The 12,923-nt window shown below is 41.3% G+C and overlaps 1 protein-coding gene across 5 annotated transcripts in view; it reads left to right on the forward strand.

The window, feature by feature from the left end:
* The window catches only part of LOC129700488 (uncharacterized), a 203,993-nt gene that overhangs the window by 154,967 nt on the left and 36,103 nt on the right, over window positions 1-12,923 (forward strand). For all 5 annotated transcript variants that reach the window (XM_055641021.1, XM_055641020.1, XM_055641022.1 and 2 more), the window contains 2 exons: window positions 2,997-3,050; window positions 10,656-10,767. In XM_055641021.1, coding sequence (XP_055496996.1) covers window positions 2,997-3,050; window positions 10,656-10,767 — 166 coding nt within the window. The remainder of the gene's footprint in view (window positions 1-2,996; window positions 3,051-10,655; window positions 10,768-12,923) is intronic.

Below are 12,923 nucleotides of genomic sequence, written 5' to 3' on the forward strand. Positions count from 1 at the left end.
TTCAGTTATATTACAAACTGATGCTAGTGCTCAAAGCTTGAAAATTACTAATACCATCTCTAGTTACGGAGGTGATAGGATTTGCAAGAGTTACCAATTCTTCAGTTATATGGTATCAACTACCTATAGGTAAATTCTATGGGTTAAAGGTTTTTTGTGCGAATATGCATAATCTGCATGCTCAAGTCCAAGTTGATACACTTTGGTGGTGTCATATGGGTGCAATCAAAGTATCTGGTGATAGTTTACCTAACCTCATTGGCATTGTATCATCACGTAAAATCAATGTCAAAACAGAATGGATGTTGGATCACAAAGTATTTAATGATTTGGTGGATCATGGAACACTAAAGATCGAGATGTTTGCATCCAGGCTCAATCACCAGTTGCAAAAAGAATATATATATATATATATATATATATATATATAGCATGGCAGTGGCAATAGATGCATTGTCGCTACACTGGGGAAGAATGTCTTCCTCCATTTTGCCTCATCAGTCGGGTCTTGCAAAAAATTCAGCAAAATCCCACTTCAGGCATTTTTTGTAGTGACTGGCCTATGCAGCCATGGTTCCCGCTGATGTTGGGAATGATAATAGAACCTTATATGGTTATTTTTCTAACATAGAATTGCTGGTTCAGCCCGTGACTCATGCAACCATCCAATGCATGATAAAATCAATCCGTTGACTTGCAGACTCTGAAAAGACTTCCTGCGGCTCGGGTTGTATGGCCGAACCATGGACGTGCTCACTGCAGATTGCAGGGATAACACCAGATAAGCAGAACATTTCCTCATCAGGAGATGGGAAGTATTTTTGTTTAAATGCTAATTTACATATATACGGCACGAATAACAGATGTCTGGGAGTTCATTTTCGAATGAGTCTGATAATTAAGTTATAGTACCATTAACTGTGCCAAACGTGCCTTCTCATCTTATTTTCTGCAGGGAGCAGGACCCACTCTGTTGGGTCTCACCCTCTGATATTCAGATTCATGAAGGGCATCTTCAACTCAAACCTCCCAGGCCCAGGTAGGCAGATATATGGGATGTTAACATTGTGCTGACGCCGCTTCGCCAGTGGGCTCCAGCTACATCCCTGTCCTTGGTCAAACTCACTTACAAAGTGGTTATGCTCGTGGCGCTGGTTTAGCGCAACGGGTCCAGTCATTGCATAAGCTGCGACTGGACAGGATGGTTGCATCTGCAGGCAAAATAATAATTTATGTTCATGGCTTAGTCAAGCAGAGCAGACCAGGGGCATCGGGTCTCAAACTAGATTTTGGGCATACCCCATGGACCTTCAGTTGTTGTGTGGTCACATCTACTACAATACGTTAAGGTCACTAAGATCTAGCAATGTTTGTTAGTTACATAAAACCCCATAAGAAGGTACCAGTACAGACCATCTCCAGGTGGTTAAACGGGTTCTGGCTTGTGCAGGAGTGAACACTGACATTTTCAAATCTCTCTCCACCAGGGCTGCAACAATTTCAGCAGCATGGTTATGAACGTTCCGCTGAACCACATCCTAGCGACTGCAGGATGGTCAAACAAATTATCTTTCCAAACATTTTATAACAAACCCATTGCCAGACCGGGGGTATTTGCCAACTCTATTTTAAGTTCTGTTTATAGTTTCCTCCCTGATGAGTGGGGTTACTATTGTCATTATTTGTTCATTAAAAAGCATCAGCATGTTTAAATCTATGTCATGTATGAATGCATTATTAATGTTCACTCATCCTTGGTCAATTGATGCAGTGAGTGATGCATGGACTCATGTCCATGGCATGAATTCATAGAGCTATGAAATCTTCACATAGTCATTCACGTGACTCCGAAGTAAAATAGTAAGATTAAACGAGCTTACCAGTTTGAAGTTTGATCTTTATTTTATGAGGAGTTATGATGAGGGATTACGTGCCCTCCGCTCCCAACCCTCTCTCATAAAGATCAGCTGGTAGTTCTACTTTCTCAAATCTTCTTCAGTTCATCAACTGTCATCTGTGATTTCACACCGCTGCTTTGAAGATTGATGCGCATGCGGGCTGGCGAGTTCTTCACGTAATCCCTCATCGTAACTCCTCATAAAATAAAGATCAAACTTCAAACTTGTAAGTTCTCGTTTAATCTTACTATTAACTTGGGTTTACAGGGTGCATCTGAATACTAAAAGATTGAACGAGCAAAATCTGGCAGTTAGCTTAAATATGGAAAAAGATCATCTGGTTTGAACCTAAAGAATGAAAACAATCCACTTTCCAAATAGAAAAAGCAATGGACTGCGTAGAAAACTGGGAATTTACGTACGTAGATCAATAAAATGCCATGGTTAGATATGGAAAATAATTAAAAGGCTAATGCAATACTGACCTTCATATCTAGAAATAGGGAAGTTGTGTTATAAAGATAGAAAGCCTTGGTTAGACCACTTCTAGATTACTGGAACTAAAACGGGAACTTTTAGTGTTGAAGATAAATAATAAAGCAGACTGGAGTGCAAGTTCCATACAGATACATGCAGCCCACCTTTTGAAATTAAAAAATTATTATCATTGATCTGTTGACAGTTTTAAACAAAATAATTTCTAGCCTCCATATTTAGAAGCGGGTAGAAATTATGCTGCAAAATGTTGAAAGTCTTCGACCAATTCTGGATTATTAGACATTTCTGAAAACTAGAATGATGTTTAGATCTCTGTGTTGAATTAATACATTTCCACACTAAGTAAATCACTATCAGCTCAAGGAACTTAGGGGAAATTGACCTGCAGTTATGCTGCTGCTTGTTATCCTACTGGAGTCTGGGTTATGTCGATATCAGAAGTATATGGTTGTCTAATATATAAATGAATTCCTCAAACTTGCTTAAGTTTACATGTTGTAATTGTTGGTAGTTAAATATTGTAGTACACTGTTTATTTTGGATGATATTTTCTGCTAGCCTTTTTAGAGTGGTGGTGAGTATAATGTTTTTCCTCTCCAGGAGGAAGAAACACAAGAAAATGCAATGTACAGTTTCAGCATCATGATATACGAGGTAAACTACCTTTAAATAACTTTCACAATAATGTGATGCATCACTAATAGTGTATAAGTACAGTTGAATTGCCTTGTATTTTCTAATCACACATTGCAATAACCAAATGCCATTGAGGGAGGGCAGTGGGAGTGAGAGAATCTACTGTGGGGAAGCCCATTGATGCTGCTGAGAAGGAAGAGAGGAATTTAGTAATGTATCCTGGGAGTCAAGAAGGAAGAGGAGTGCAGGAAGGAAAGATAAGCATGATATAGGAGTGGGTATAATCTTGTAATGGAGACACAGGGACCTGCAAAATTTAAATCTTGAGCAAAAACAAGATGCTGGAGGAACTCAGCAGGTCAGGCAGCTTCTGCAGTGGGACAAGGGCAGATGATGATCTGGATCAGAACCCTTCTTCAGACTGATGGAGAAAAACTGGGAGAGATAGGTGAGACTGGAGGTGATGTGGAGACAAAAGGGTTCTGATAAGAAGGAAGATGGGGATTGAACTGTAGAACCAGAGAGGGAACACTGGGTGGAAGAGAATGGGAGGAGCGGGTAATAAAAATGAAAATATGGGACTTGAAAGAGGCAGGCATGGGAGTTGAGCAGATGGATAAGAGGGAATAAACTTGGTGACGGGGCGGGGGAGGGAAAATATCGGTGTGAGCATGTTGGAGAGGCGTGAGGAATGGGTAAATGAGAAGGGGAAGGTTTATTTAAATTAGAGATTTCAATGTTCATGCCATTGTAATCTTGAATAATGCTGTGAATGATGGGACCCGAGACCCATGTAAAATGCCACATATGTCCATTTACTTTGTTCAATGCCATTGAAGGATGATACATATCTAATTAAAATAGTTAATTCTTCATTTGCCTGTAAATCATCTTGGAAGAAATTCAATTGGGAACCATTGTTTAAAAAAAAAAGTTGGTTTAAACTGAAGATATTTTTTTGTTTGAGCTTACTTTGAATGACACCACATTCCACAAATTCAAGATTTTTTAAAGAAGTTGAATCTGGAAGACTTTGTAGAATATGATTTGTGGGAAGATTATTGAACAGTCTGGAAAGTATTATAACTGATCATTCTGCAGGACCAAAGAGAAGAGCCAAGCTGGTACCATTCAGAGGATCGATTTCAACAGTCCCAAAGTGCGAGTAGTTTGGTTAGCTAAAGATAACTAATTCCTGGGATGTTGTGCAGTTTCAGAAATAGAAATGAAGAAAGGAGCCTGTTGTGCCTGCTCTACCATTCAATAAGATCATGGCTGATCCATATTTCCAGGGCCTTTCCTGCACCAATGCAATTTCCCTTAATTTCATTAATAACTAAAAATAATATCAATCTATTGAATGTGCTCAACAATTGGGCCTCCAATGGTACCGTTAAGTGGGGATTTCCAAAAATTTACCATCTCTTAAATCTCTATCAAAATTCTTTTCATCTCTGTCCTGTCCTCTTATTTTGACCCTGTTTCCTGGTTCTGCTCTTCCTGAACGAAGGAAAAATCAATTTAGCAATTGCTCTGTCAAGAATTTAAGAATGTAAGAAATGTATGTGTTTCAATTAGATTATCTCTTGGCCTTCTAAATGTAAGGGTATAGTCTGTTTAATCTCTCCTCATGATCAATTAGGGCATTGACTATAAAAGACAGAGTTGTAGCAGCTCTGTAAAACTTTGGTCAGGCTACATTTAGCGTATTGTGTGGAGTTTGGAGAGGGTGCAGTAGAGGTTCACTTGGATTGCTTGGATTGCAGGGTGTCAACTATAAGAAGAAGTTGGAAAAATAAATTATTTTCTCTGGAGTATCACAGGCTGCATGTAAAATTATTAAAGGCAAAGATAGGTTAGATAGTCTATTTCCCAGGGTGGAAATGTCAAATACTAGCGGGCATGGGTTTAAGTTGAGAGGGCGGTGTTTAAAAGAGATTTGAAAGGCACGTTTTTAAACACAAAGGGTGGTAGGAGCCTGGAATGCACTGCCAAGGGAAGTGGTGGAAGCAGACATGATAGCAACATTCAAGAGTCATTTAGAAGACGTGTGAACAGACAGGGAATAGAGGAATTCAGGCAAATGGGAATAGTTTAGACTGGTATCATGGTTACCACAGGCATGGTGGGCTGAAGGGCCTGTAACTGTTCCATGTCTTATGTTCTATGACAAACCCTCCATCTGGGAGTCATTCTAATGAATTTTGCCATAATCGTTCTATCCCAAGCATATCCTCAGATAAGACCAGTCATGTACACATTAGTCCAGATTAAGTCACACCAGGATCTTACCCCATAATTGGAGCAAGATAGAAGACAACTTAAGACAGCAAATTAGAGGCACAGAAGAAGAGTTGTAGTAACATAAGCAAAAGGAAATAGGTAACACTAAAGAGTGATAGATCCTAGTGGTGGAGAGGCTATAGCTTCAGAAGCTCAGCTTGGGCACTAGCTTTGAGTTGGGACACATTAATTTTGAGAAAACCAGAGCTTGTGGTGGAGCAGTTTACCCATTATTGCAACTCACACAGGGCTGGGACAAACAGACACAACATGGAGTCAATGGATGAATTGAGGAGACAACGACTGGGTAGATATGTGATATCTATTCTGCCTTTGAATGGTGTTTCAAAGGTCACAAATGGTGTCTTATTCAGTTGGCTGGAGGTGCAATGAGCACATTGAAATAGGTTAGAGGCAGCTGTCAGTTGCAAACGTAGAAATACAAAAGGAATTTGAGGTGTGATGGACAGATTTCTGACTCGGATATGAATGGGAAGAGAGGTACCTTACCTAACATGAAGACAGGCAAAATGCTGGAGTACCTCAGCGGACAGGAAGCCAGGAAAGGACATTTTATGTGCAGTCATTTAGTGGGAGTAGGATTGGGAGCAGAAAATAGTCTTATGGATGAAATGAACTTGGGTAGCCAGAAAGAGAAATAGAAGAACAACTAGACAAAGATGCAATGATCGAGGGAAGAACATGACCTTGTGACCAAGGAGGGAAGGAAGATCTGACAGATGCAGCTGATCTTAATGACAAAGAAGGTGGTTAGCTCAGGCAATAACTGCCTAAATCATGTCTTGAAGGGGGAACTAAAGCTACATGACTAAAGGATGCATGAACTTTGAGAAGGACTTACTAAATGTTTTGTGGTTGGCGGCTAGAGACAATAATTTACATTTCAGTCTGTACATTTCCCTGAATAATTAAGGATAATTGAGGTGTTCACTGCTGATGCTTATAAACTCATCTGGACTAACGATCAGCACTTTCCTTGACTCACATGACACACTAGTGTCACATAGTGGATTTTTCTCTTGCCATTAGTAAAAAGTTGCATTTCATTTCCAGGTGGCGAAAAAAAAAAACTATCAAGCGAACATATTTTGTAAACTGCAAATTTTGAGGAAGAATATTTCTCTATTGTATTGGTTCCTTTGATTGTAACATAATATTACAGTATTAACAAAATCTTTTGAGGATAGGCACAGAATATATTGAAGACACAGTTTGAAAAATTAAATTAACCGTTTTCTTGATTATATTTGCAAGGAATGAAGCAACTGTTGTATTGAATTTGCCTCAAATCACGACATCCCATGCACACTTGTTTTTCACTATACCAAAGGCAATAATGCCCCCATTCAGATCTAAACCACATTCTCGTGAGATCAATCTATGTTTATTCTATCACCCTAAGCCTTCTGTGGCAAAGAATTCCACAGATTCACCTTTCTGAAAACTGTGATGTTCAATAACAGCTCAACATCCATCAGGTGATAAGTTAGCCAACTTTCTGTCTTGCACTAAAAACTCCACTTTGGTTATTATGTTAACTATTTCCGTTCTGCACAGAAACCACTTGGACAATAAAACTTTTTTAGGGTATTTTAACACATACGTCAAGCATCAGCAGAGCCTGCGCACCTGAAGGGGCTGTGTTGGCTCAGTCCCCTGGCGATCTTACCCTCTGATTATGTAGAGGAGGCGGGCACAGTTCTAACTCCATCTTGAAAGTTCACTGACTGTTCACCACCGTTGATAGCACAAAATTAGGCGGATAAGGCTGACCCTGAGTCAAAGAGATAGGTCTAGGGCTTCTTTCTGGCATCCCAGTCTGATGGCACTGGTATAGTTTGCTGGATTAACAACTTTGCTCTCAAGGTGTCAGTAAAACCCTCTCCCCTCTCCCCCCTCTCCCCTCTCCCCTCTCTCCTCCTCTCTGAGTTGATCCTCTCTCCCTCTCCCTTTCTTGTCCTGACTGCCTGGGTTTTAGAAGAGGACAAGGCTCAGGTGGGCCAATCCAATGAGCTAATTTGACCAATCAGTTAGCAAGGATTGGCCTCTCCTGGCGCATCTGCCTGTGCTAGGGATCAGAGCGGTACTCAAGGGAATGGGCATTGCCATGGTACATATGGTAATTAAACACTCGACTCTTGAAAACCTTTTATTAATGTAAAACAAAAGCTCAATGTCCCCCGTACAGCCTGGGCAGTTCATAATTCGTAGTTTAGTTAGTGTCTGTAGTATTCAAGAGCCTGATGGGTTCAAAAGTATAGCATTTCACTGTACCTCGATACACGTGATAATAATGAACCTAAAGCTAAACGAGAGAGTTCAGCTTAGTGGACGGATGAAAAATGTTGGTGTTATTAAAATCTGTTGCTGTAAAGCAATGATGAAGGTGTTCAAAATCATGCTGGGTATTAACAGTACTAATAAGACGTAATTTCCTCCAGTAAAAATTTAAACTACTAGCAAAAGAGTTGTAACAACATGAATTTTTAAGGCAGTGTTTTTAAAGATTTATAATGAGACTAAAGGAGACCATTTACTTCTTAATGGAACATCCTGACATCCCCATTTGCCTAGTCTTTTGTCACAGCTCTGCAGATGACACTTTCTCAAGTGCCTAGTCAAGTCTCATTTAAAGGCACTTGTTGATTCTCTTTTCACCAGCTTCCAAGCCAGCAATTTCCAGATTATAACTGCGCTGTGATGAAACTGCAATGTTTTCTCGTATCTCCTATCTGTTGCTCAGAATTTTAAATCTGCGTCCCCAGGTCTTTTAAATGTCTGTTCATGGGTTTAGCTTCCCACTATTTATCTTATCTAAAGCAATCGTTTCCCACTATTTGTGTTACCTGCTGCCTCACAGCACCGGAGACCCGGGTTCAATCCTGCTGTCTGTGCTGAATTTGCATGTTCTCTCTGTGACTGCATGGGATTGCTCCAGATGCTCCGGTTTCTTCCCACAACACAAAGACGTCTGGGTTTGTATATTAGTTGGCTTCTATAAACTGCCCCTAATGCATAGGAAGTGGATGCAAAAGTGGGATAAATATAGAACTAGTGTGAATGGGTGATCGATGGTCGGAGTAGACTCGGCAGGCCAAAGAGCCTTTTTCCATCTCTGAATCGCTAAATTAAACTAAACAGTTATGAACGTGTATACCTATCAATTCTTGCCTCAATCTTCTTTGGCCCAAGACAAACAATGCGAGTTCACCCAGTCTAAGCTCATCACTCTTCCCAAGAACCATGCTAGTCATTTTTTTCTACGCCCTCTTTAGAACATTCACATACTTCCTGAAGTTAGAGGATCAGTTGGACACTACTCCAGTTAGTTCCAATGAGTATTGCACAGTTGGGAGGCACAATGGTGCAGTGGTAGAGTTGCTGCCTTACAGCGGCTGAGACCCGGGTTCAATCCTGACTACGATTGATGTCTGTATGGAGTTTGTACGTTCTCCCCGTGACCTGTGTAGGTTTTCTCCGGTTTCCTTCCATACTCCAAAGACGTACAGGTTTATAGGCTAATTGGCTTGGCATAGTTGTTAATTGTCTCGAGCGTATATGTAGGATAGTGTTAGTATGCCGGGATCGCTGGTATTCCTATAATGTTATTGATACCAATGTGTATCACAAACTCAAACTTTTCAGCCTTCCCAGTCAGAATTTTATGCAACCACCTAGGATTATCCCTGACCCTAGCACCAAGACGGCAACATAGCACCCTATATTATGTACGCAACTACAGAAATCTGTATCTGTATCCCTATCCTATCAAACCATTTATGATCCCTACTCACTTGACCTTCCTGATACTCCCTGTCCAACTGAGCCACACATGGCATCATGGCCTTGCCTTTGGCTACAATCCTCAGAAGAATCCTCCAATAATATTTAGAGCCAAACACTTGTCATGGAGCAAGATGCACTAATGGCTCTCCCGAACCACCTACATTTGTTTCTCTCTGCCTGTATCCTTTTGCGCCCAGCGTGAACAGCTCTGGAAGATAGATACTCGCCGATCGTTCTGCTGAACACCTTCACTCAGTCCACCTTAACCTACCTGATCTCCCAGTTGCTAAACACTTTATCTCCCCCTCCCATTCCCACACTGACCTTTCTGTCCTGGGCCTCCACCAGTGTTAGAGTGAGGCCCAGCGCGAATTGAAGGAACTGCACCTCATATTTCGCTTGGGCAGCTTACACCCCAGCGGTATGAATATTGACTTCTTTAACTTCAAGTAACCCTTGCTTTCTCTCTCTCTCCATCCCTCTCCCTTCCCAGTTCTACGACCAGAATGGACTGTTCCCCTAATTACATTTTATCTCTGTTTGCTTTGTTGTCAGCTTCTCCTAGCTAACAATGATCTATTCTACATTTTCATCTCTTTTGATCTCTTACACTTCCTTATCTCTAACTCCCTCTCCCTTGATGCTCTGTCTGAAGAAGGGTCTCAAAATGTCATCTATTCCTTCTATCCAGAGATGCTGCCTGTCCTGCTGAGTTACTCCAGCATTTTGTGTCTATCTTTGGTGTAAACCAGCATCTGCAGTTCCTTCCAACACTGAACACCTCCTGAAATATGCCATCCATGAAATACACAGTCTCCATCTTAGATAGCAGTGACATTACTCAAACTCCAAAACCCAGAGCTCAAGCCCAGTTGGAGATACTACACTGGCTATTCAGGACATGAGTTCCCAAGTGGCACAGAGAGGGCATTCCATGAATCTGCAGTGCCTTCCCATGGGTCTGTTTATTGGATTCATTTAATTAATAGTAAGGGAATATTAATTACTATTAGTAAAATACTTATCCTGATTGAATCTTTTAAATTCCCTAGCTAATTGTTGAACTCACTGGAGCTCTGTCTCCCATGTTTTACTCTTGTGCTTCTAACTATTACATGATGTCAGTTCTTTTCATGCATTCCTCTAAAGCCATACCGTGTATGGAGCATTGCTGCACTGAAAAGCTGCCAAAGGGGAATCTGATAATGGCCATCTATTCTTTAGTGATCTCTGAATTTCAGATTAATGCTCATAGTATTGCTACATTTGAACATCCATTTTCCATGCTGATGCCATGAACAATAATATGTTTTTTGGGGTTATATGTCACAATGCAGTAAACATAATTTGAGAAACAAAAGCAGATGCACACTTTCTCAGTATCCTAAATGTCAGCTATTTCAGGCATGTAGCAGAGCTGGTGAAGTAGTTGGCTGAAATTCTGTTCTGTAAAAATATGTTGTCTTTCATTATAGTGTCAAAAAGGAGGTGCTCTTTTAAACTGTTACTTAATTATATCCTGCTATGTTTCAGATGATGGGAATCATTCTGACCAGACCAAAGAATTATTTCCGTGGTCTGAAGCCGCAGACAGCAGTAAATCAAAGGGCAAAGACAGACTGACTGGGAGAGCCAGAAGCTTTAAGTAAGTGCAAGTGTGAAAGTGGAACATCTCTCTATTCTGTTGGCAACTTTACTGTTTGTGGAACTTGATGCCACCATAATGTGAGTGTCCAGATTTCAATTATGAAGCTCGGGGCAGGAATGCAAGGACTTCTACTTTTAAATTACTAGTTAAGTTATTATCCTACATGTTAGGTTTTAGATTCCAATACTGATCCAAGAATTCACTGGAGTCGATCCAAGTAAAACATTTAAAAGTATTAGATGATTAAACTTTATGACTGGTGTTTATCTTAAAATATGAATTATTGACATTGCAGTGATTTTTGGCACCAAAGAACTCTGGCAAAACTGAAGTAATTTGGGACCAGGAGCAAAATCTTGTAGCTCTTCATGGCTCTATAGAGGCTCATCAAAAGTTGTACCTTATGGAAACAGGTCATTTGGCCCACCGTTTAATGGTGTTGAATGGACATCTATACATTAATCCCATCTATTTTTATTAATACTATCTTCCAGCACTTTTATGCCTGAGTGATTCAAGTGCTTGTCTAGATACTTAAATACTGTCGATGACAATGCTCCCCCCATTTTCCCTGACAGTATATTCCAAGTACCTGACCAAATATGCCACTCTCACAAATCCACAGTAAATATCTTCTGCCTTAAGGGCCTGTCCCACTTTCATGACCTAATTCATGACCTCTGCCGAGTTTGCCCTTGACTCGTACTCACAGCCAGGGCCGGCCTTAGGAGGTGCAGGGCCCAATTGGGAACAATTTTGGTGAGTCCCAGGTTCCCAGCCAAAGTCTGTCAGCCCTGTTATTTAGTATATATTATGAAATTGTACACTGAGGTGCTGTCAGTAGTTCCGCTGGCTTCCAACCTTTACCGTAGCTGCTAATTACCGTTAAACTGTATTATGTGATTGGGCACAATGCCCTTGGAGACAGCGGTTGATTGGACGGGTGGGGACCGATTTGTTGATTGGACGGGAATTTTACGGCAAGCTGGTCGGTGATTGGATGCAACCCCCTTGGAGCGGTTGATTGGCCGCCAAATAATCGGGCACAAAAAATTGACAAATAGGAAAACAAAAAAATCGGAATTCCGATTTAATTCTGACATGGTACATAGGGTGGGTATCGATTGATTCTAGACAACAGATTAAAAAAAATAATCTAACCCCATTAATTCACTCAAGGTGTATTATGATGTGTTCTACAGTATGAAGTGTACAGCAAAACTTGCACTTCCAGAGTAGTCTATCATGTTGTTTCTTCAGCGGACCACGGATTTGTTTTAAAGGTAAACACTAAATTCTGGAGTTAAGAAAGTTGCATTCTGGAGAATTGCAGTTGATGAGGTGAACTAACCCGACGAGATTGAGATGCTATTAATGCATTCCGTTTTTGCAAGAGGAAGACAGGCGAAATACTTGAATATATTTGAAAAGCAAACATCACAAACAATAGTGAGCCAGTGGTGCACTCCAGGAAGTGAGGAGGGAGTAGAGATACTTCAGTTGCACTTGACCATGGCCACCGTCGTTGTTCCTGGACTCGTTCAGAAAGTACCACTTGAACAGAAGTAGTACCTGCATTGTAATGGATTAACCCACTGAATCCACAGGGTCTCGACCAGAAATGCAACCCTCTCCTCAGAGCCGCTGCCCGTCCCGCTGAGCCACCACGGCCCCCTGTGTCCACCTTCAAATCCAGAGCCAAACGAAAAACTGAGTGCTGGAGGAACTCAGCGGGCAAGGCAAGGGAGGATGGAATGGACCAGGAGCCGCCATGGGCCAGGACTCCCCCCCCCCCCCCCCCCCCCCACCCACAGAAAGGAACCGCAGATGCAACCGTCACCGCAAATGATTCCGGGAATGCCGAGGCGACAGGGTGAGAGAAAGGTAGTGAGAGAGCGAGAGAGACGAGATGGGGAGCAGAAGAGAGTTCGCAAGACAGAGAGGGGGAGAGAGAGAGAGAGCGAAAGACAGGGAGACACGACGTGGGTCGGTAGGTGAATGACTTTACCTGCACAAGCAAGAAGAAGCCCGTGCTCGTGGTCCGGAGCTCTCAATCATGAGTGAATTTTAAGAAATTCTCAATGTGTCATCAATACATCGATCTACATTCCTCAGTAAATGTAATTGTGCTTTGACCAAGTATTAATGACGCC

Source organism: Leucoraja erinacea, chromosome 9 (assembly GCF_028641065.1).
Source record: "Leucoraja erinacea ecotype New England chromosome 9, Leri_hhj_1, whole genome shotgun sequence".
NCBI classification, from domain to species: domain Eukaryota; kingdom Metazoa; phylum Chordata; class Chondrichthyes; order Rajiformes; family Rajidae; genus Leucoraja; species Leucoraja erinaceus.